The sequence below is a fragment of the Lampris incognitus genome, chromosome 1, assembly GCF_029633865.1.
Source record: "Lampris incognitus isolate fLamInc1 chromosome 1, fLamInc1.hap2, whole genome shotgun sequence".
Taxonomy (NCBI): domain Eukaryota; kingdom Metazoa; phylum Chordata; class Actinopteri; order Lampriformes; family Lampridae; genus Lampris; species Lampris incognitus.
In genome coordinates this window covers 109,465,246-109,490,951 of record NC_079211.1, presented here as the reverse complement: position 1 = coordinate 109,490,951, position 25,706 = coordinate 109,465,246, and the positions used below count along the sequence as shown (strand labels likewise).

Genomic DNA, 25,706 nt, shown 5'->3' with positions numbered 1-25,706 from the left:
GCCTGGCTCACGTCGTCGAGCCCTGAGGCGATGATGTAATTTTCAAAACTATGTAGCCAGCGAGTCCATGGTACTGGAGGCTCGCCAGGTAATGCCAGGGAGGGGGCAGATGGTGGGAGAGAGATATCAGCCATCCTTGTCGCCAATATTGTATTTAGAAATCACGTCAGGACACAGCACTGTCGCTCAACACAACCGCTACGTTGCATTCTTTATTTAGACTGACACAGCATCACAGGCAGACCCGATCAAACAACCCAGAGCCCACAGGCATCACCAATCGATCCCAGCACAATAGAACAGCACCAAATCAAATGCAGCACTGTCGATGTGTGCAGACATAACACTGGCGACATGACCAGGTGCTGAAGACAGTCACAGAGGCTATCTGCAAGCCGCGGTCAACAACAAGCAAGCCCGTGGACAGAGGAACATTGCCTTTGTTAGGGCTGGTGAGCAGCCTCAGTGACAGCCAGTCTCCTCATCTCTGTGTCAGACTAGGAGCTGTGAGTTGACTTGAGGGGTGGGGCAGCTAAGGATCCCGGACCACGTTGTGACAACTTTGTTGAGGCCATATGTAGTGCTATAATCAGCCTCTTCAAAGCAGGTGCTCCTTATAGAGCTGACAGGTCCCTGGGAGGACCGGATGGAACAGGCAAATGAACAGAAGTGGTCCAAGTACCAGGAGCTGGTGAATCAGTGCCATAGGAGAGGCTGGAGGGTGTAGAGGCTCTGCTGGCTGCTCACTGTGCAAGGTCTACACTTTACTTGGCATCACTGGGACTGCAAAAAAGAAAGCCATCAAGTCTACCATGGAGGCTGCAGAGGGCCTCCAGATAGCTTAGAATCAGAAAGAGGGATCTGTGGGCCAATGCTACTGGGACACAAGCCAGGGCCTGATCAACCCTGGCTGGGTCACCTGAGTGAGGGTGTATGATGTTGAAAGACCGAAACACCCGAGGACCTAAGGAAACATCATCACATGTAAAAGAAAATGTCTTTGTCATACTGACTTTAGAAAATTTTCTGTGGTGAACAAAAACTAGATATAATAGAAAAGGCTTTAAGCTGCCAACTCTCACCTATAAAAAGAATCACAGGAAGTTGAATCAGTTCATCTGGACACAACATTTATTGGGAGAAACGTTTCATTACTTAAAGTGACTTCTTCAGTCTAAACTGACTGCAGGTACCCCCACCCTTATATACAGCACAGTTGCATAACGACTGAACCAATGATCGGTTTCATATGCAAATTGCCATGACCATTAACTAGAATTACAATGGTCATGTGTACTAGAGGATTGGGGAATAGTTGCAATCACAGCATTGTACAATTAGATTTAGATTAGATTGTTTTATTAGCCACACGACCACGGCTGGTGGAATTTGTGGCGACAGACCTACTCGCCTAGCCCCCTCGCCTGATATGTTAGCTCTTCTGTTTTGTGCCATCTTCTTCGCCAGCATCTGTTTGGTTTCCCCGATGTTCAAGTCAGGGTAACAATCTCCGGTCTCTGGAGTGTCTGCTCGATGTTCCGCTCCAGTCTCTGAATCGCCCTCGCCATTCTTTCGCTCAAGCCCACCTCTGGCACCCATGTGGCGAACCGGCGTGAAAGAATGGTGTGATAGAAATCCCTTATTCGCAACTCTTGTGTCCCGTACACCGCACAACCCCGAGAGAATCATGTAGCGAATTCAGTGGGCAACCACAGGAACCGCCACAGCCGGGACGCGAACTCGTGTATTCTGCACCGCGGGCGACAACGTTAACTAGTCGACTAGAGGGTCCGACCCATTAGCCAAGGGCTAGCGAGCCTACTTATTCGTACATTACACTACCCCGTTCCTTCGGGAAATGCTTCCGATGGCCTCAAGGTCCTTCACGATCTCATCATCCCACTTCTGACACAAATACCGCAAATTCGGGATGGCACGCCGGGAACCGCCACCGCCGGGACGCGAACCTGGGTCTCCCGCGTCACAGGCGACTACGTTAACCAGTCAACTAAAGGGTCCGACCCGTTAGCCAAGGGAGTCTATTTATCCGTGCACGTTACACTATCTCCTCCTTCGGGAAGTGCTTCCGATTGAAGGGACCGCCGCCACACTTCTGACACCAATGAAGCGAATTCAGGGGGGCAGCCCGGGTACCCCCACAGCCGGGACGCGAACCCGTGTCTCTCGCTCCGCAAGCGACAATGTTAACCAGTCGACTAAAGGGTCCGACCCGTTAGCCAAGGGCTACCGAGCCTATTCATTCGTGATCGTTACAATACTTTGTCTGCGCTGTATACCTAGCTGCTTCACGTGTGGCAATAATCACAATAAAGACTGGTGTTTTTGACATTGGTTCATTATCAGTCTAGTTTGATATTTTGGCTAGTCTTCATCAAGGTCTTACCTCCAGTTATTTTGATAAAGACATTAGCCAAAACATTGGCGATGGTGTGGTTAGCACCAGGGGTTAAAGTGGGATTTGGTAAGTGGGGGATCTCTGTATTAGAGAGGTGGGCAAAAGTGCTAGGTAGCTAACGTTAGGCTAGCTAACCACTGGTCCAGTAGTCCCGACGTTAGCATTGTTAGCTAATAATAGCTACCGGTAGCTAACGTTTGCTAGCTAGTTAGTTATTTGAATGAAAATATTGCATGGCCAGAGCTAAGGTTGGACAAACATAACTAGCTAGCTACCGGTAACGTTACCGGACACTACCGATAGTTAGCTTGCCTAGCAGCATTCAAACAACTAGCCAGCAACGTCAGCGACTAGCTAGCAACGTTACCGGGTGGAAGATAACTAGTTAGCTAGCTAGCTAACATTACGTTCGCTAACGTTAGTTGCTTGAATGAAAACCACAGCAGAGCTAGACAAAACTATTGGAAATACTATTGGAAATACACTGAAGATACTCACTCTTTATGCCCCCCAATCCAAGATAATAGTGCAGGTAGCAGGTTGACGCTCTCTCGAGTCTTGTCTGCCTGGTGTGGTGAACTGACCCTGACCCGTGAGTGTGAAGCCAGTCTCTTTTGATGTCAAGTCTGGTGAAGCCAGACAGCAGGCAGGTGCGGGTCACGTGAGGACGCGACATCATTCAAACTTTTAGAAAAAGTAAAGTAGTATAAAAATAGAAGAACGACTTTATTTGCGATTTATTTTGTAATGCTTGTGAATTGGCTGCATCATGTTTTTTGTTTTAAATTTTGCTGTGACAAAAAGGTTGAAATTACTCCTGTCTACAGAGTGCCGGATCTCAGCTCCGGTTGACTTGGGGGAGGAGGGGAAGTGCCGGTGTCGGGATCCGGGTAGCTCCGGCCCACTTTAATCACTAGTTAGCACCATGATCAAAAAATTCTGAGCTACTGGAAAACGTAGTGTGGTTACTGAATGTTCTTAGTGAACGCCCAGTCTCACTGCATATAGGGCAGTGGTTTTCAAAGTGGGGGCCGCCAGGGGCCGCCAAGGGGGCCTCATCAAATTGGAGGGAAGATGAGGGAAAATGCTAAAAAAAATGTTTTTGAAAAATAAATTGAATTCTGTATATTATGATCAAATATATTTTATAACAAAAAATGCTTATAATGGAAAATAGAAATATTCAATATAACGGAAGGATTACAATTTGAAGTATAAATGTCATTATTATTGCATCAACAAAGGTAAGGAAATATATTCAGGAGGTTTTTTCTTCTTCTTTTTAACATGTGCCATAGTATTGTCAATGGGTTTTTAAAGACATCTTGCAAAAAGGGGCCCCCGGCCAGAAGCTAATGCTATTTGGGGGGCCTTGGCATGGAAAAGTTTGGGAATCTCTGATACAGGGGACCCAGGATCTCTAAGAAGATCACAGCTTTAGAGTTTAGGTTTGGGAGTGTGGCCCTCATTGTTGCAATCTGGACTCTGGGTCTCCAGGCAGCCTTTTAGAACACGCTGTCTTTGATATCACGCCACACAACATTATCATGTCGGTTTCAACATGTTTGTTTGACCAATCTACCCCCCCCCCCGCCTTGCTGTAAGACTAGTGTGTGAAGGATATGGGAAGTGAATGTAGAAGGATATTGGGGCCTGTAGTGCCATAGTGTGCAGAGTTGCATAGTACTCAGAGGAACATGTCCTTTAAAAAAGACCACTGGTGAGATCCCAGTAATACTAGAAATGTGAAGCGTATTGCATTCTCTCCATTTGGTGTAAATACTGTGTTGTAGAGACCCACAATTTAAACATTTTCTATCACTTGGAGATTCTGTTACGCACATTTTCTAGTATTAGTGTTTTTGTTTTCCGTCTGTACACTAATACTTATTATTGCCCCAATTCGGCTACTCTCTTGCCCATGTGGTATTTCTAGATGAGCAGACACTTTTTTAGACACTCTTCTAGATATTTTTAGACACTCGTAGTCTTTCTACTTTTAGAACGAGCCCTGTTTCTTTGCTATGTGAGAAACACGCCATTATTACCAATTTCCTGTTTGTGTAAACTTATTGGGAAACCAATAAAGTTGAATTTGTGAATTAATTTGAATAGCTGCGTTACTTAAATATAAAAATGGCATAATTACAATAAGCATGACATAGTGAAACATAGTGAAACAGCCCTTGGTCAGAATTAATTGGAAAATTAGCCCACTGTTCTTTCTGGATAACCTTTTGAAGAGAAGTACTATCTATTTTGTTAGTTTTTTAGCTTTTGCTCAAGTCAAGTCAAGTCAATTTTATTTGTATCGCCCAATATCACAAATTACAAATTTGCCTCTGTGGGCTTTACGGTCATTTCAATTTCTATGGGCACGAATTATGTTCGCCTTAAAGTACTTCTTGTCCATTCAGAGATGAAGACATGTTAGAAGTTGCATCATGAATGTCATCTTCGCTTTGAATGTGTGCATCCCAACCAACCAGGTGCATGGCAAAACTCGATTTAACATTTAAGACAGAGTTAAGAATGCAAATGATTGCGCTTACAATAGAAAATAAAGTAATTATATATGAAAAAAGTGATACTATATATTGTGCACTAGAACAGAAATGAATAGAAATCCATCTGGTCAGACTCCAACTTCCGAGAGGTCTAAATGAACGTGTGGTACTCACTTCTCTGATTGGGCACACCCCTAAAACGTTCTCATGGTTTTACGCATTTATTGGTTAAGAGGAGTTGCTAAACTCAGCTGAGTCGTCTCGTTATTGGGTAAATTAGACGCCATTCGTCTGACATGCGTCTATTTTGACCAATAACAAGACGCCATTCCGAGGCGAACGACGCGCCCCTCGTATAGACCGATCGGTCGGCTGATGTGGAGCCAGTCCGGTATCAGCCAATCAGAGGCAAGTTCCCCACGCGCATGAGAGGGGTAGACTGTGCTGTTGTTGCTAGGATGACGGGGTTGGGTTCAAGATCAAGACCTCATACTCGGTTCAGCAATCTTGGTTCTTCTGTTTTTGCTCAGCAGTGATAAGATCCCAGAAATGTAACTTGATAACAGCGCTGATTGTTTCTCTGGTGATAAAGTAAAATAATCTCACAATATGGTCAGTCAACAACATACACAACTTTCTGATGCAGATCGATGTTATTTGTCAATTATACAGTAAAGTGCCCCGCCACCGAAGCTGCTTGTGAAAGTTTGAAGTTATATTAAAGAACAAAAAGTGATGCTTTGCTTACTTTTCATCAAGAGTTTTAGATGCATTGTAGCCCATTTTACTATACAGCACTCAATGCAAGTATTGAATTCCAAAAACGATAGTCCAGGTATTAAACAGCCAGTGTCTTGAAACGAGCTACCTCTCTCAGCAAAAGCCGAACTACCTTGATATAAATGGCGCTAGGATTATGGTGTTAAATAGTGATGAAATGGTTCCCAATAATGATATCGTGCCAATAACTGTGTCTTGGATGTGTTCAATCGCCCATTTCTCTCATAACGACGCACTTCTATAAGATTAAGTGTCCTTTATTAAACAGGAGGGAAATTTAGAGAACTGCCCCTTTTTTGATACGTTTGTTTGCGTCGCCGGTGCGTAAGGACAAATGTTCTTGAACCCGTTTCAGTTGGTGACGTCATGACGCCGGGCGGGTCGGCCATGCTGCCAAATCCAGTCGAGTTGAACAGCTGTCACACTTTCCGCCCCTCCATTCAGTCCGAGAGTCGGCAGCGGATAGACGGAGATCCGGTCTAACGCCAACCTTAACCGCGACTGTAGGTGACACAGGACGAACAGATCTTGCGTTTAAACTAGGCTGACAACTTCACTCAGCGACGATGTCTAAAGACACGGAAGGGAGGAGCGACAACATCATGGACATGGAGTGCAAGGTGTTGTGGTATCCGGACTCGAAGAAGAACACACAGATGGACAAATTCAGGACGCAGGTTAACAAAGACTATGGACTTAATCTGGGTGAGTTTACCGGGGGGGATTGAAGACTAGACTAGACTAGAATAGACATCAAGGAGAGATAATCCTGAATAGATCTCATCGTGCTTGTGTGTGTGTGTGTGTGTGTGTGTGTGTATATACACAGATAGAACGATTTACGATTTATAGAAACTAACAATGCACAGAGATGTTAAGTAGGTGTACTGCCATTTTTCATTTTGAAAACGTTCCTTATGGACGGCACGTTTTTTTGTTTTTGTTTGTAGGAATCGTTTGTCGATTACAATTGGGGGGGGCGTAGGGATGACACGTTACTTGCTCATCACAGCCTTTACCAAAAACCTGCAGAAGTCATCTGACGTCTGTAAAAGCCAGTGCAGCGGCTCATGTTATACTGAGTGCCACACAGGACAAACCGGGTTTCCACACGATGACAGACACCCTAGACCATTCATCTCACTGGCTCCGGTCATGCCACGGTTATTTTTTAATGTAGACTGGTTGAGTAGGAATGGGAATGTTTAAAATGTTGAAAAACCTGGTCACCTTGGCTTGGTAGTAAAGGGGGAGGGGTTGAATTTTTAAAACAAGTCTTTATTTAACAAAAAAATAATAATTAAAAAACAGACTTGAAATCTTTTTACAATATAAGCAATATTTGTCAAATTACAAACAAACACTCAACATGCATCTTTTAACAATCCCCCAAAATAATCATTCAGCAATGAGAGAGAGAGAAAGAGAGTTTTACGTAATGGGAAGGGGGCAGGGGTATGTGTGTCAGTAAGATGGATAGACTAATGCTCCAGGGCATCGTGTTCTACATATAGGAAGCTTTTGCCATGTTTGCTGTTTGCTTTTGCATTTGCATTTTACTTTGCATTGCTTCTGCTTTTGCAGACTCTAAACCGGCCATTTTTATCTGTTCTGTTCTTTCGTGCTTTCTACACAAGCAGAGCAGGGCATTACTGCTGTTACCATGTGTATGTGAAAGCTGCTGTTTTGTGTAGTTAATCCTGGCTGTGCTTGAAACTGATAAAGAGCGAGACTGAAAAAGCATTACTATGAATTTGGCTTGGCATGCTGGCTGCCAAAGTGACCCTAACTATTGACAATTCTGTAGTTCCTCCATCGCCTCAGGTTAAGAGTCTGGGTGTCATCCTGGACAGCACGTTCTCTTTTGAAGCACACAGCAACAATGTTCCTTGGTCTGCATACTTAAGCCTACATGATATTAACCATCTTCACCCGTCGCTTACACCTAACAGCACCGCCATACTCATTCACACCCTGGTTACATCCCGTGTTGACTACTGCAGTTCTATCCTCTTTGGTCTTCCCCTCAAGTGTCTTCATAAACTTCAATTGGTCCAGAATCCAGCTGCCCGTATCATCACCAGAACTCCTTCTGTATGTAGCCCGTGGAATTAGATACCACACAGGACACAATTACTTCCGGGGTTCTTGTAGCTTTAATTTTATTGTTTGAACCTTCGAATGCAGATCGTTTTACTGAGTGCATACATTCCTGTGTCTTTCGAGCAAACAGCTCATAAATGTTCACAGATGTGGCAAGTTTAACAGAAAAGATTTTAAAAATGGAAATAATAAATACAAAATACGGTGCAAAATACGGCAGTGGACTATGTACGTTAAACAGGGTTTAACAAAGACATGTGGAACTTCCTGAAGATCGCGCAACTTCTCACTCTGTCAGTTACCTTTAAACAGAATTAAAATGCATATAAAACCTTTACATCCCAAATACAATGGCATGGTGTGGCTTTATTCACGCCAACATTACCTTGTCATGCCTGCAATGGCGAACAGCGGTCGACGGCTCGCGCCCAAAATCACCGAACATCAACTCCAGTAGCGTCTAAATCAAACCATCTTGTCAAATTACCGACATACAATATTGTTTGGAATAATGTTACAGGTATATTTCACAAGATATTTACCCTTACTTACTACGGAGTCAGAGCACTGTCACACCGCAATCTTCAGGCGCTCCACACAAGAAAAAAAAGAAAGAATACCCAAGATGCACTTGGATAACTTGCACGGAGTTACAATAAAAGTCCGCCACTGCCACTTACTGGTCAAAACATGCAATGACAACCAAAACTATAAAAATACACTCACAATCTGCCTCACAATTTAAATACATCAAATGACATTTCACATGGCTTGACAGTGTAACAATTACATATATTAACAGTTAAACTATACTAAATTTAAGTGGAAAATCATTTAACATATTTAACAGATTTACCACCCGGCTACATACTCCCCTGCAAATATAGTCAACGTCCTCGGTGACTACGAAACATGAACTGACTCAAATACTCCCTGCAAGGCCTTTTCAAAGAGAGCAGCACCCAGGCTTGTCAAAACCTTAGAGACCATGTCTGTGCTGACTGAGACTGCATTACAGGCTGACTTTGGCAGATGAAATGGGTTTGAATGAGATCCAGCCATTTCCCGCTTGCTTTTCCTAATGGCAGGTTTAGGTGCATAGGTTCTACGTCCTGCTCCACCAGCATCCTCTGTTAGTGCGGGCCTGTCCCTGTTTTCAATAATGGGCAAGTCACTGTCGCTAACGTTTGGATGCACATCATTAACACATTCTGTTTCTGTGCCACAATTTCTCATATCTGAATAACCTTCCTCAGGTCCTTCACCGTCACTCTCATCTGTGGGTGCTGTCACAGGTAAACTAACACTTTCTGCTGCAAGAGGCAGGTTAGGTATTTGCACAAGCCGGCGAGGGATGACTTCCTCAACAATAACAAAATCAGCCTCAGGTGACTCAGGCTCATCCTCAGCTACAGGCTGTGTAGTGGTCTGTAACCTAGTTCTAGTTCTTGGTTTGGGAACTGGTTTCGCACAAGGTCGCAACTCTGACCTATGAACTCTTTTAATGGGACCTCCCTCAAAAGGTTCAACAGTGTGTGTGGTACCCTGGATGTCAACTACCTTGTAGACTGTTGAGGTCCATGTGTCCTGAATCTTATGTCTACCTGGGGGTCTGTGACGTAGGAAAACCAACTGACCAATGTCCACAGGAGGACAATACACCTTCTCATTTTGCAGTGAGATCCTCTCAGCTGCCTTCTGCTCTGAGTACTCTCTGGCTCTCTCATGTGCCTGTCGGAGTCTCTCCTGATGAACAGACAACCAATCCTGTTTCCTGTCTGACACACACTCACGCCCTAATAAAGCATCTACTGGGAGATGTGGCTGTACCCCGAAAAGCAAATAATAAGGCGAGTACCCTGTGGTGGAATGAGGAGTGACATTATAGGCATATACTACTTCAGACAGATGCTCTGGCCAACGCTTTTTTTTCTCTGGTGGGAGTGTCCTTAACAAGTCATGGAGTGTGCGATTGTATCTTTCACACTGACCGTTTCCCTGTGGCCTGTAGGGAGTTGTCCGTGTCTTTTTAACCCCATAGAGTTTGCACAGCTCTGCTATAATTTCACTCTCGAAATTTCGACCTTGGTCTGAGTGCAGTCTCTCTGGGACCCCATATTTCATGAACCACTCCCTGAGCAAAACTTTAGCTGTAGTGTCAGCCTTCTGGTCTTTGGTAGCATACGCTTGTGTGAACTTTGTAAACACATCGGTCACAACAAGGACATTTTCACGGCCATCTGAAGCTGCCTCCAACACTGTAAAATCAACAGCCACCACTTCTAGAGGTCGGGAGGCCAGGAATGCCTGAACTGGAGCATGGATTTTTGGCTGAGGCATCTTGGTCAAAATGCACTGCTCGCAGTTTTTAACCCAGCTTTCCACATCCTCGCATAGCCCTACCCAAAAACACCTCCCTCTTAGCAAGTTTACAGTGCGCTCTATGCCCTGATGTCCCATGTTGTTATGTACATTTTCTAGAACTTGGTCCCTCAAACAACTAGGCACGAGTAACTGCCACACTTCTCCATGACGTGGGTGTGTGATAACCCTGTACAACAACCCTTCTCGTTGTTGTATGCATCTCCATTGTTTCAACAATCTTTTCACTTGACTAGACAGGGCTGCTCTCTCTCTGGGACATGGCCTCCTCCCCCGATCCCAAAATGCCCTAAACTCTTTTAGGGTGGGGTCACCGGCCTGAAAACCTACCAGCTCCTCTCTGGTATAACCTGGCAGTGTGGGGGTGTTGCCCTGTTTAGTACCTGTCTCACCAGACCTCGACTCCCCAGCACGGATCTGTCTCACTTTGTAACACTCCAGACCTCTAGAGACAAGACCAGGATCCAGAACTGTTCCTCGCTCAATCAGGTTACACACAGTGATACAGTCGTCAAAATCCGAGTCAGGGTCTGTTTCAGGCTCCCCTGCAAACTCCTGCCTAGAGAGAGCATCTGCGGCGGCATTACTGCAACCAGGACGGTACTTAACCTCGAAATCAAAAACAGACAGTTGCGCTACCCACCTCTGCTCTATAGCACCTAACTTGGCTGTCTTGAGGTGGCAGAGGGGATTGTTATCAGTCAGGACAACAAACTTTGAACCAAGCAAGTAACCCCTGAATTTTTCAGCAACTGCCCATTTTGAGGCAAGCAACTCCAACTTCATGCTACTATAATTTCGGTCATTCTTCTCAGCCTGGCGTAGTCTACGGCTAGCATATGCTAGGACACGTCTGGTGTCACCTTGCTGCTGACACAATACAGCGCCTAATCCATGCTGACTAGCATCTGTCTCAACTACAAATGGTTGTGTGAAATCGGCAAAACCCAAAATGGGAGCAGAGGTACGTTTTTCCTTTAACTGCTCAAAGGAAGAGTCACACTCTGGTGTCCACATATTACAAAACTGGTGACCTACTTTCCCTGTTTTTTTCACACCTGAACATTTGTTGACTAGGTCATGCAGTGGCCCGGCAATCTGTGAGAAGCCTCGAATGAATCTCCTGTAGTAACTACAGAAACCCAAGAACGACTGCAGCTCTTTGGCAGTGGTTGGGACCTTCCAGTTCTTAACAGCAGAGACCTTGGAGGGGTCAGTTCCTATACCTTCTGCTGACACCTGATGACCCAAAAACTTTACTGACTGTTGTAGAAAAGCACACTTCTGCAACTTCACCTTAAGGCCCGTCTCTGCCAGTCTCTTAAACACAGTCTCAAGTCTCTCCAAATGCTGCTCAAATGTCTCTGAAAAAACCAAGATGTCATCTAGGTAGACCAGGAGTATCTGAAAAATGAGATCATTCATAGTAACTTGCATAAGTCTCTGAAATGTAGCTGGACCGTTACAAACACCAAAAGGCATTCTCACGTACTCATACAGACCAAACGGTGTAGTAAATGCAGTCTTAGTCCGATCTCTCTCATGCATAGCTACCTGGTGGTATCCGCTCGCCAGATCTATGGTCGAAAAGAACTTTGCCCCTCTCAGCGCATCAAAACTCTCAATTCTCGGGAGCGGGAATGCATCACGTCTTGTCTTTGAGTTGAGTTTCCTGTAATCGACACATAGCCTCAGACTACCATCTGCCTTTCTCACTAGTACTATGGGCGAAGCATAAGCACTAGAGCTTTCTTGAATGACCCCTTTTTTAAGCAGCTTGCCAATATGTTCCCTGACTTCACTGTACTGTGTGGGTGGGATTCGTCTGTATGGCTGTGTTACAGGTATGTCATCTGTCAGATGGATCTCATGTTGTACTTTGTCAGTGTGGCCTAGATCTTCATCTTCTGTTGCAAACACAAAAGAGTACTTCTCCAGTAACAAAGTCAGCTGTGCTTGCTGTTCTGGGCTACCACAAAAATTGAGCTTGCCGAGAATTTCCTGCACATCTGTCGGTGTTTCGGGGTGTTCACTGATACTCACTTGTTCAGTGTCTGCTGAGATTCTCTGGAACTGTACCTCACAAAGCTCATCACTTTTCACACAGTCTACCTGAGTCAAAACCCCTAGCCTAGTCCGTGGCCCTAGCCAGATATCTTCATCAGACATGTTCATGACTCGGACCGGAAAAATGTGATTGCCCGATGAAACCAAAGTAGGCACAACAACCAAACCTCCAGGAACGGGGACACCCAGACTCCAGCAACAAAAAAGAACCATCCTCACTCACAGTCCTGAGTCCCCTAGCCATAACTGTAGCAGCAGATGAAGCAGGTATATGGACTACATCCTTACCAGCTACCCTAGCGAAAGAGAGTCTGTCTGTTGCATGTACTGCATGAAGATGATTAAAAGCCTCTCTCCAGTTTGAGTCAAACCTCTCCTGCAGTGTGGTGTCAAACTCGGTGTGGACTAGCTCTCGGCATTTTTTGACAATGTTCATCCCTATTAGACCTGGAACAGAGGAAGAGTGTTCAGAATCTTTAACTATCAGAAAACCTCGCTCTGGGATAGTCAGACCCATGGCTTCTACATCAAGCTCCACATAGCCCATATAGGGTATGTCTAATCCATTAGCTGCAGTGATCTTTAACCACTCAAATGCCGGGTGAATGTCTTCGCCTTTCACTGACAGGTGTTCCTTGAAAAAACTCTCAGAAATTGTACTGACCTGGCTACCAGTGTCAAGTAAGCAGGACACTGTAACACCTCGTAGTTTCACCTCAACAGTTTTACATTCTCCGACTGCACGCTGTAAGATCCTGCTTCTGTCTGGAGTCTCTTTTGGTGAGCCAGCTTCCTCCCCTCGAGTTGTGTGGCTCATGACAACTGAGGGTGCGAGTTTTCCTGCACTACATAAGAACTAGGTGTTGCGTCCCCTTGACCCCCTCTGGCCTGTGAGCATTTTCTTGCAATGTGACCTATGCCTCTACACTTGAAACAGATAGGCTGACCATCTGGTGTGAACTTTGGCTGGGGTCTAGGTCGTGGCTTGGGCTCTAGGAATGTCTGTTGAGTGCTGCGCTTACTCAGTTCACCTACAGCAAAGGCTAGATCAGCGAGTGTTTTGCCTAACTCTGCTAGCTGTTTTTCTTGATGGGCTACTGCTCTCCAAACATCATTTAATGCAATACCTTGGTCATTGTTTGTTTTAATAATAGAGCACTGGGTTTCCGGAACCTCTGATGTAACTTGGTTGCTCTTTATGACCCTGGGACGATGAGACCTGCTGTCCTCCATCTCCCACAGGAGGGCCTCGTTCCTCACATCTAGAAGACTGCTCTCTGGTTTGTCCCTAACCATTTACCTGAGTTCACGCCTGAGTGCTGCTTCTCTTAAACCCTCAATAAACCGGTCTCTGAGCACAGTTTTCTCATTAGGTATTACATCTGTGGACTGTTTCACTACAGAGCTCAAAATCTGGGATAGTGCATGGGAGTAGTCACGGAGGTCTTCTCCATCAGTTTGGTTACGGTTGTAAAAGGTCTGCAAAAGCTGTGTGGAACTGCACTTTTCCCCAAATGCATTGCTCAGGTAAGAGTATAAATCACTGGGCCCCACTGACTGACCCCTCATGCATAGTCGCACCTCTTCCAATGCAGGGCCACGCAATAGAGATAGTATATAGTCACATTGTTCTTCTGTTGTTTGCTCTCTGTATCTTAAAACCCTTTCAACCTCTTCAATAAACTCTTCGACAGATCTCCTGTCTGTACCACACTCCCCACTAAATGCTTGGATCTGGCGTTCTCTTGGAACGTAGATGTATGAACGTGTGGGTGCACTGTTATCACTTGCTCTCTGAGCCCTTGCTTCACCATTTAACCTGGTGAGCTCATCTCGCAGTCTGGCGAGCTCTAGCATGGTGGTCTGCATTTCTTTTGTAGCACCTTCACCTATACCCGTTATGCCACCTGAGGTGTGGCCATTATCATTACGTGAACTCCCTTCATCACCAGAATCACTAGACATAATGATATATTAATCTTTACTCAGTCCAGTATAAATGAGGATATTTAGTTCAAAACCTGGTTCAAGGATACTACAAGGACAGTCTTTAACTTGGAGCCTTGCTGGATCTTGGTCTTTGTAGCTGAAGTTAGCGCTGGAGTCCTCTGCGCTGGTACGGCTGAGTCGTGTGAAACAGGAAGCACCAGAACCTCTTAGAGGCCCTCACGTCGTCTCTCGCTGGTCACCACCTCCACAGCAGGATGGCTTCAGACTCAACACCAACGGACGTCACCAGCAATCTTCACCACTGCCGTATTTTAGTAAGTAAAAATAAGCCACTCTGTTGCCAATTTAAAAAAAAAATGTTTTAGCTACACCCCACTCCTGGTACCAAAATTATGTAGCCCGTGGAATTAGATACCACACAGGACACAATTACTTCCGGGGTTCTTGTAGCTTTAATTTTATTGTTTGAACCTTCGAATGCAGATCGTTTTACTGAGTGCATACATTCTGGTGTCTTTCGAGCAAACAGCTCATAAATGTTCACAGATGTGGCAAGTTTAACAGAAAAGATTTTAAAAAGGGAAATAATAAATACAAAATACAGTGCAAAATACGGCAGTGGACTATGTACGTTAAACAGGGTTTAACAAAGACATGTGGAACTTCCTGAAGATCGCGCAACTTCTCACTCTGTCAGTTACCTTTAAACAGAATTAAAATGCATATAAAACCTTTACATCCCAAATACAATGGCATGGTGTGGCTTTATTCACGCCAACATTACCTTGTCATGCCTGCAATGGCGAACAGCGGTCGACGGCTCGCGCCCAAAATCACCGAACATCAACTCCAGTAGCGTCTAAATCAAACCATCTTGTCAAATTACCGACATACAATATTGTTTGGAATAATGTTACAGGTATATTTCACAAGATATTTACCCTTACTTACTACGGAGTCAGAGCACTGTCACACCGCAATCTTCAGGCGCTCCACACAAGAAAAAAAAGAGAATACCCAAGATGCACTTGGATAACGTGCACGGAGTTACAATAAAAGTCCGCCACTGCCACTTACTGGTCAAAACATGCAATGACAACCAAAACTATAAAAATACACTCACAATCTGCCTCACAATTTAAATACATCAAATGACATTTCACATGGCTTGACAGTGTAACAATTATATATATTAACAGTTAAACTATACTAAATTTAAGTGGAAAATCATTTAACATATTTAACAGATTTACCACCCGGCTACATGTAGATCATATCACTCCTGTTCTTCAGCAACTCCATTGGCTCCCTGTTAAATACTGTATTGACTTCAAGCTCCTGCTCCTCATCTTTAAGGCCCTTAATAACCTAGCTCCTTCCCATCTTTCTGAACTCCTTCATATCCACACGCCCTCCCACACTCTCAGATCCTCTTCTGCTCTCCAACTCACTACACCATCGGCCCGCTTGACTACCATGGCGACTAGAGCCTTCAGTCATTCTGCCCCCCGCCTATTGTCTCCCACAAGAAATTCACAACACTGACTCTCTTTCAACCTTCAGATCCCATCTCAGAATGCACCCTTTCAAACTGGCATATTCAGTCTGATCCATGCATCATTGAGTTTTGTGCAGATGATGATTTTATACTTATCTGTTGTGTTAACTTTTTATTGTCTACCCTGCTTTTTTAACTTTGTTCTGTAAGGTGTCCTTGAGTGCTCTGAAAGGTGCCCACAAATAAAATGTATTATTTGTTATTATTCTTATTGTTAGTATTAGAGAGGGAGGATTTCTTAGCCACAACAGCAATGTACAAGCTCCTGGTTGGGGTCTTGTGATGTGATTTGCCTCTGGCCACAGCTGGTTCAGAGAAAATGTATCATCACCATCACTGTCAGGTTTTACCAGATCTTTAGAATCAATGCTGATCCGCATATGATTTGGTAGTTAGTCCGTTAGAGTGACTGACAAACTGGGGTCGTGGCTAGACAGATCTCATGGTAGGTCATACCTAACAAAACTTGACCTGTGTTTGCCGGTTGATCACGTCTGATGTTGATCCTAGAGCTGTCTTCGTTCCCGAACAGCCTTCTTAGCACTCGGTAGAGGGTCTTTCTAAGGTCAGGAGAGTCCACTAGTAACAGGAATGACTAGTTAGCCTAATATACAAGAGCTCACTTTGCATTTCAATTTTAGCAGTTAGCATAAAAAAACACTTACTTCAAGTGAACTACAAAGAGTTCTGTGAAAACAGAAACATTTAATAAACTCATTGATGATTTTTTTTTCCAGAAAATATCAATGATGATATCCAAGGACATAAGAACAGCATCGTTTTGTTTCACACGTTTTTGGAAAATATATATATTTTTGGGATACCCCTAGACAAGTTATGCGGTCCCCTGTTTATGAAATGTTCTCTGTCTCCGCTGCTCTGTCTTACCCCCTGTCTCAGTAAACTGTGAAGGGTGAGGGGACTGCCTACCTTCCTTTTTTTGGAACGAACCCAAAAAAGTCTTCTTTTTGTTTGTCCTTGGCATTTAATGGCGTTTTTTCATGGCCCCTAGTAGACGAGATAGACAACACAGAAAGAGACAGAAACGCAATTATGTCATTTCATCTCATAATGTAGTTGATGCTCTTATAGAGTACCTGTCTGGATTATTTTATTGTTTATATGCATTTTTTTGTCATTAAATTTTAGTAGTCATCTGATTTCCAGATATAAGAACAGTTTCTTTCTGCGCTGCGGTCTGTCATTCAAATGAACACTTAACACTCAATAAATCCGACCATTTTGTATATACTGTACTGTACATTGTACGTATACTGGTACAACTAGCCGGTTGGCTAAGGGGTCGGAGCCTTTAGTCGACTGGTTAACGTAGTCACCCGTGGTGTGGGAAATCCGGGTTTGCGTCCCGGCTGCGGCTGTTCCCGACTGCCCCCCCCGAATTTGCGAGACCGCGAGGCCATGGGAAGCACGTGCACCCAGAGGCGCGAGGGAGCTGGTATGCTGAAGTACAGGGACACACTTCCCGAAGGAGGGGGCGTGGTGTAACAAGCATGAATGAGTAGACTTGCCAGCCCTTGGCTAAGGGGTCGTACCCTTTGGTCGACTGGTTGATTTAGTTGCCTGGGGTGTGGGAGACCCGCGTTATTATGGATCCCACTGCTTTTCTTGGGAAGACGCGCCCTGCGTAGCATCCAGGCGCTAGGATTCTAGGAAGACCCACCCCCTACTCTGCCTCTGATTAGCTAACCCTAACCCCGCCATAACCTTAACCAACCCAACCAATGGAGGCAACAAGTACTGGCCAATCAGGGGCAGAGTGCCCAGAAAAGCAGTGGGCTCCACAATAATGCGGGAGACCCGGGTTCGCGTCCCAGCTGTGGTGGTTATCGGCTGCCCCCCCCGAATTCACTACATAATTAAGTAACCTGCTAACATCTATTTCAGCATCTCTGATATATTCTCTGTACCACTGCACCTTATCACCTCTTATTTCATCTGTATAAGTCAATCCTTGTGTATATATCTGAAGATAGTTGTGTTGTAGTGTTGTTGTTATATGTTAAGTAAACTGAAAGAGCCATGAAACTGGAGTCAAATTCCATGTATATGCAAACCTACGTGGCCAATAAACATGATTCTGATTCTGGTTTTTCTCTCCCTCCAGCCAACTACAGTGACCTGTACCAGTGGTCGGTGGAGAACTATTCAGAGTTCTGGGCGGAGGTGTGGCGTTTTTGTGGTATAATCAGCTCCACCGTGTATGAAGAGGTAGGTGTAAGCCTTCCCTCCGCCTTTACCCCGCCTGCTAATGCCGGCATTACATAACCTGAGGATAACTGCAACCGCAAGCTGCCCGCTGGAAGAGTAAAAAGTTCCCGCTGGTCTCCTAATGGATAACAGATAGAAAACTTGATTCCCTGTATAGCTTGCCCGGGGGATTTTGCGATCGACCCCGGTTTCTCCCTCTCAGCGTCTCATGCTGTGGAAGTGTCAAAATCACGGTAACAAACTGCTTTTGGCCATCCAAGGCAAGAAGAAGCATTGAAATTGATCCAATCTGAGAAAATGCTTCTCCTCTTTACATTCCTCAAGCAAATAAATTAAAATACGTTTTGGTTACAGTAGATTGAATCAGTAATCTTGATCTTACGATCGTCATCTTGGATGTAGGGATTTCTGTCGAGGTAAATGCAGGAACACCACCCAGTTGCATCAGTGAGATGTCATTCAGGTCTTCCTTTCCTCCCTACGTGCCGTGAATGCAGCATCAATAGCGCTGCATGACGTTTTTTCAGTCTCTCTCCCCTTGTCGTAATGGCGGCGGCTGTATCTCCAAAAATTCTGATTCTGAAATCACCAGCCGCATTCAGCTTTTATCACCCAAGTATGTTTTGTAGAACTGAAAAGGACTTCCGAATGGTGGTCGCTTACCTGCCAAATGGGAGAGTCAACTAGTAATGGAAATTACTACTTTGCCTAAAATAAAAGAGCTTGCATCGCATTTCAGTTTCTGTGGTCAGAAAAAAAAATTGGTCATCACCTCTTGTCTCTCTCTGGTCGACTTCTGTTGTAATACATTACAGATTACTTGATGGAAGCAAAACACCAACTAAGTTCCATTACAGTAAAGCGAGACCCATTTTTGTTTGGAGTATAGTTATATATATGTGTTATTGGCACATAAAGCTACAGTCCTGAAGATTTACATGTAAACAAATGACCTTTGTGATATTGTCTATCGCTGGAATAATTAAGCTGAAATCCGCAACTTTTCCAGTAACCTATTAAAATAATTATTGGAGGCGTCCGGGTAGCATAGCTGTCTATTCCATTGCCTACCAACACAGGGATCACTGGATCGAATCCCCGTGTTCCTTCCGGCTTGGTCGGGCATACAGACACAATTGGCAGTGTCTGCGGGTGGGAAGCCGGATGTGGGTATGTGTCCTGGCTGGCGGCTCCATGTGTATTGGAGGAGGCACGTGGTAGTCTGCAGCTCTCCTCGGTTTGGCAGAGGGGGTGGAGCAGTGACTGGGATGGCTCGGAAGAGTGGAGTAATTGGCCGGATACAACTGGGAAGAAAAAAGGGGGGGGAATCATTATCGGATCGTTACTGGATCACAGAGTCAGGTTACATAATGCTAACTGGCTTCCTTAACATGGTGGTGCGCTCCAGTCTCTGTATCCTGTCATGAAATTTTTTTGACCGGGTAGGATGAACACTGGTGCAGCAGCATTCACATATGGGATGGAAACGACTACATCGGGGAAAATAGATTGAAATGTGATGGCAGTGTGGTGACGCATCTGTAGGATAAATAATTAATATTACACTACAACAGTGAGCCCATGTAGTTTGATGTAGTTTGTGATTCATTAGACTGCCTGCGTTAGCTTTGGTCCGACAATACATTTTACAAGGATGGGAACTACTTACTGCTGAGCTGACGGCACACAAGCAACAATGGCTGCTACACCTTGTCTGTAGTCCGAGTAAATCAACCATCCTTCCATTATCTGAACTGCTTACCCTGCTCTCAGGGTCGTGGGGATGCTGGAGCCAGTCATTGGGCGGCAGGCGGGTAGAAACCCTGGACAGGCCGCCAGGCCATCACACAGGGCCGACATATATATATATATACACACACACAGTGAAGTTACACAACTTCACAAACACTGCAAAATTTAGTTTGTGTTGCACTAAGAACAGGTATTTCCAGCAGTTGCAGGAAGCTCTTCACAAACTTTGTAAAGTCAGTATATATTGCACTATAGAACAGTTAAGACAACAACAACAACATACACACTCGCACACAAGTGCAACCTTCTTCATTAACATAAACCAAATAACTAGATTTTAATTATCAATGTTGCTACTGTTGATAAAATTAAATGAATATAAATACAAATAAGAAAACAGAACTATACAATTAGTCACATAAAACAAGTTACAAAGCTTCAAAAAACACTGCAAAAGACAGTAGGCCTATATATTGCACTACAGAACAGGCATTTTCAGTAGTTGCAGGAAGAGCTACGGACGCACGCGTCTGCATTTCCTGGCTGCAAAATCGTTAATTAAGTCATCATATGACAGCTTCTGAGCAAGTTCTGCATTGATGCTGATGACAGCAAGACCGCTTAGACGTTCCTGTCCCATTGATGAACGCAGGTATGCTTTAATGAGCTTAAGTTTTGAAAAACTTGGCTCAGCAGAGGCAGCTGTAACTGGGAGTGTTAATGCAATGCGTAGAGCAATCCAGAGATTTGGATAGACCTCTTGAAGTTGGTTGTCATGAAGAAATGTGAGCATCTCCAGGGCAGTTGTCTGTGGTGAGAGTTGTGGAAGGTTCATGATTTCCTGTACCATCTCAGAGCCATCAAATATCAGCAATATCGTGTATTTCAGAATAAACCGTGTTGCCGAAAATCTGCACCTAGTAATGTAACTACTAGCTTCCCTTAAATATTTGCCTCCTAAACAATGCTGGTAACGTTAAAGATTAAGGGATATTTGCTTGCAGCTAACGTTATAAGAACTTCATCTTGCTAACTTTAGCAAGCTTGTTGCCTCAAGATGTTCCCTACCATTAGGCTGTGTATGTTATGCATTCCAAGGCTAACATTTAAGCACTTCACAGTATTTTAAGAATTAACATTTCTAAAACATACCTGCAAGTGATGCACGAGTGTCATCCCGCTGCTTCTTCTTTTTTGCTTCTCAGCTCCCGACTCCTGTTGCCTTCTTGAAGCCATAGTGTGTAGCGCCATGCTTGAGTTTGTTAGGTGCAATCGCACAGACCATAGGAAGAAGGAGGAGAGGGGGGGCACCATAATTCATTTTATTATTTCGAGGAAATATGTATATCTTTGTATTACCTATAATGGTCTTATGATACCAATTATAAACGTGCTTCATCTTAAATTTAGATAATTAATCATTATGAAAATTGTAAATAAATAAATACATAACTCTGGTGCCCCCTCCAGCAGTTAGTGCCCTACGCACAGTGTGTGATGCGCATTATGGGAGCGGTGGCCCTGTAAATAGTATTAATGGAGAAAAGTCACGGATTATATCGGTGTGTAAAACTCAGGTTCACCAATGATTTTAGTTTGGAGTTGAAGAGGGTGCTGACAAAACAGTACTGAAAACTAAATCTTGGATTGATCCCTTGGATTTGGTGTTATCAAAACACCAATGTGGTAAATTACCAGTATCACCACAGGTGTCAGTAAATTGAACAAAAATTACACTTTTTGGTGTTGTAGCTTTAAAAGTACACAATCTTGTAGCCAAGCTTTTTTTTTTGACAGTTTTTTTTCTGTTGTTTGGTTTAGATGACATAAGACGTAGCCCTTTAGTATCAATTAATCATCATGCTAATCACTTACACCAATCAGCCAAAACATTAAAACCCCCGAAAGGTAAGTGAACAACATTATCTCGTTACAATGGCACCTGTCAAGGGATGGGATATATTAGGCAGCCCGTGAAGTCAGGTCTCGAAGTTAATGTGTTGGGAGCAGGAAAAATGGGTAAGCGTAAGGATCTGAGCGACAAGGGCCAAATTGTGATGACCAGATGAGTGGGTCAGAGCATATCCAAAACGGCAGATCTTGTGAGGTGTTCCCAGTATGCAGTGGTCAGTACCTACCAAAAGCTGGCCAAGAAAGAACAACCGGTGAACCAGCGACAGGGTCATGGGCACCCAAGGCTCATTGATGTGCATGAGGAGCAAAGACTAGCTCATCTGGTCCGATCCCACAGAAGAGCTACTGTAGCACAAATTGCTGAAAAAGTTAATGCTGGCTATGATAGACAGGTGTCAGAACACACAATGCATCACAGTTTGCTGTGTATGGGGCTGTGTAGCCACAGATCGGTCAGAGTGCCATGATGACCCCTGTCCACTGACGAAAGCACCTACAATGGTCACGTGAACATGAGAACTGGACCACAGAGCAATGGGACAAGGTGGCCTGGTCTGATGAATCACGCTTTCTTTTCCATCATGTTTACGGCCGGGTGTGTTTTACCTGGGGAAGAGATGGCACCAGAAGCAGGCGGAAGCAGTGTGATGCTCTGGGCAATGTTCTGCTGGGAAACCTTGGGTCCTGACTCCTGGGCCTGGCATTCATGTGGATGATACTTTGACATGTGCCACCTACCTAAACATCATTGCAGATCAGGTACACCCCTTCATGGCTACAGTGTTCCCTGATGGCAGTGGCCTCTTTCAGCAGGATAATGCACCCTGCCACGCTGTAAAAACTGTTCAGGGATGGTTTGAGGAATAAGACAAAGAGTTCAAGGTGTTGCCTTGGCCTCCAAATTCCCCAGATCTCAATCTGATTGAGCATCTGTGGGATGTGTTGAAAAAACAAGTCTGATCCATGGAGGCCCCACCCCGCAACTTACAGGACTTAAAGGATCTGCTGCTAACGTCTTGATGCCAGATACCAGAGGACACCTTCAGAGGTCTTGTTGAGTCCATGCCTCGATGGGTCAGAGCTGTTTTAGCGGCACGAGGGGGACCTACACAATATTAGGCAGGTGGTTTTAATGTTTTGGCTGGCTGGTGTAGCTTTCAGTCACCTAAATGGTAAATAAATGGATTACATTTTATATCGCACTTCTCTAGCTGCAAAAGCAACTAATTAATGCCTCACATTCATCAACACACAATCGTACACTGATGGTGGTGTCAACCATGCAAGGTTATAACCAGCTCATAAGAACCAGTGAGGGGTTAGGTGCTCAGGGAAACCTCGACATTTTAACAAGGAGGGAGCCGAAGATCGAACCAGAACCCTCCAGTTACCTGACGACCTGCTCTACCGCCAAGCTACTGTTTCCCCAAGCTAGCTGGTACTTAGCTAGCTGCTTGCCCTTTTTTGTAGCTTGCCCTGTGGTTTTGTTGTGAAATGGAGTAACACCTTAGACCAGTGTTTCTCAACCGGGGGTCCGCGGACCCCTAGTGGTCCGTGGTGTAATTGCAAGGGGTCCGTGAAAATAAAATATCTTTAAAAAAAAGATCCTATGACATTTATAGAAATAGGATTATTTTACTCAAATGTGACTGAGACCTTTATCTACCTAAACTATAAAGGGTAACAGGACTTTTTTCTCTAATTACATCTGTTTCACAAGTGTAATTTATTGTATTTTAATAAGAGATCTCGCTCCCGTTTGCATTGTTAAAAGTTACTGCATAAAAATTCTGTTGTTACATATATCTGAAAGTTACTGAATACATATTCTGTTTTGTTACATATATCTGAAAGTTACTGCATAAGAATTCTGTTTTGTTAACTATATCTAAGTTACAACTGAAAGCTCTTATTTTTGCCCCAAAGAGTGAATAAATGCTATAATGCAATTTAAAATGCAGTTTCTACTGTTTCTATCAAATTGCAACCCCCCTCCCCCAAGATCAGGTGGAGGGGTCCTCAGGGTATATCAAAAAATACGCAGGGGGTCCAGGACCCCAAAAAGGTTGAGAACCACTGCCTTCTAGTGTTTTGAAAGGTAGTTTAGAGAAACCAGACAGTTTTTACTTTTTATCAAGGCAAGCTGGACCACCTTTTTATCCACCTCTCACTGTTTGATTCTAAATTTGGTCACTGAAAGAAAATGACCTTCAGTTACAATGTTGGCTCACTGACAAAAACGACCGTTAAAACAGTCAAACTTACCAGCAAGCAGGCACGTTCTGTCTGTAGACTTCCAATACTAAACCTATCCCTCCACTTTACAGTCTCTTAGCTCATCCTGTGGAAATCCTATCCTTGTGATGTACCAAGAGAAGGAGCAAAGTAACTGAGGAGTGTATATTCATAAATTGATGAACACAACATGTAAAAATGCAGTGTTATTAATCGTTTATATTGTTGCAAGAATTCATGTTATTGGACTGAATTCATGTTGTTGGTGGTGGTTGCTACCTTTTCCTACTGCTGTCTAAACACCAGAGGATGGTTAGGATTTGACCTCCATGTCCATCCTCTACGCTCCAGGATGTAGGCACTCCCCATGTAACACAACTGAGGTTGTATTGTTCCATGGTATCCAGTCATAAAGCAGCACCAGCGTTGTGTAAACACCTCTGGTGTGCACACAGCCAGTGTAAATTGCACCACAAAAACAGCCACGAAGACACTGCAGTCGGTCAGTGACACAAAACATTGTGCACAACAGTAACATGCAATGTGTTATTAGCCTTTTGCATTTCAGTGTCGCCCGGGCTTTTGTTAGAAATCACATTTCAGTGTTTTGTAAGTGTCTGTGTGTTTGCAAGGATATACCAACAGTGAATCAGTTGAAGACTAAGTTGGTCAGGAGAACTCATGACCTCTGCCGGATTCTTAAAAGAACTGACTTATTTTTTATTTTTTTGCTTTCTTCTCTCTGTTTTTTTATGTTTTTGGTGGTGCCGTTTTTGGGAAATTTTTGATGTGTGTTTTTTGTGTTACACTGCTGTGGGCTGGGGGAAATTAAATTTAATTTCTTTGTGTATGCAAGTACGTCTAAGAAATGACAATAAATTGCTCCTGATCCTGATATGTGGTGTCCGGGTAGCGTAGTGGTCTATTCTGTTGCCTACCAACACCTCCGGCTTGGTCGGGCATCCCTACAGACACATTTGGCCATGTCTACGGGTGGGAAGCCGGGTGTGGGTATGTGTCCTGGTCACTAGCGCCTCCTTTGGTCAGTCGGGGCACCTGTTCAGGGGGGAGGGGGAACTGGGGGGAATAGCGTGATCCTCCCATGCGTTACGTCCCCCTGGCGAAACTCCTCACTGTCAGGTGAAAAGAAGCGGCCTGGCGACTCCACATGTATCAGAGGAGGCGTGTGGTTGTCTGCAACCCTCCCCGGATCAACAGAGGGGGTGGAGCAGCGACCAGGACAGCTCAGAAGAGAGGAGTAATTGGTCGGATACAATTGGGGAGAAAAAGAGGAAAAATCCTCCCCACCCCCCAATAAAAGAACTGACTTGGGTCCGCGGTGGCGTAGCGGTCTAAGCATCGGCTTTGTGTCGATGCAGTTGCCCACTGGGGACTGGGGTTCACGCCCCGGTCTCGTCAGATCCCACTATGGCCGGACTCGATGAAGCAGCAATAATTGGCAACGCTGTCTTCGGGAGGGGGGCGGACTTGGCTTGTGTTCCTCACATAAACGCGTCTCTGTGTGTGTGGGGAAAAAGCAGTGGTTTGGCCTGGATTCGCCTTGTCACGGAAGTGGCGAGGCGTCTCCTTCCAGACTGCCGGCCGGAGAGATGCAGTTGGCGAACGCATGCACGAGGGTCGGTGTTTGAAGTAAAATAGGGATCGATTGGCCACTAAATTGGGAGAAAAAGGGAAAAATCAGAAATAAATTTAAAAAAAAAAAAGAAGAAAGAACTGACTTGATGTTTTTTTGTTTTTGGTCACCTTCTGAAATAAGGGGTCTAGTGAAAGTTGTTGTGATACCATGATGGGC

At 44.4% G+C, this 25,706-nt stretch overlaps 1 protein-coding gene and 1 long non-coding RNA gene across 2 annotated transcripts in view; one reads left to right on the top strand and one right to left on the bottom strand.

Moving 5' to 3' along the window:
- The first annotated feature begins 6,087 nt into the window (after positions 1–6,087).
- The window catches only part of aacs (acetoacetyl-CoA synthetase), a 113,261-nt gene continuing 93,642 nt past the window's right edge, over positions 6,088–25,706 (top strand). The window contains exons 1-2 of the mRNA XM_056283611.1: positions 6,088–6,408; positions 17,889–17,992. Of these exons, the coding sequence (XP_056139586.1) occupies positions 6,270–6,408; positions 17,889–17,992 (243 nt within the window). The 5' untranslated portion in view covers positions 6,088–6,269. The remainder of the gene's footprint in view (positions 6,409–17,888; positions 17,993–25,706) is intronic.
- Positions 7,688–8,378, bottom strand: LOC130115788 (uncharacterized). The gene is made up of 3 exons (XR_008810523.1): positions 8,359–8,378; positions 8,192–8,266; positions 7,688–7,795 (listed from the first exon to the last, which is right to left on the bottom strand). It is a non-coding gene; the product is annotated as an uncharacterized LOC130115788 (long non-coding RNA).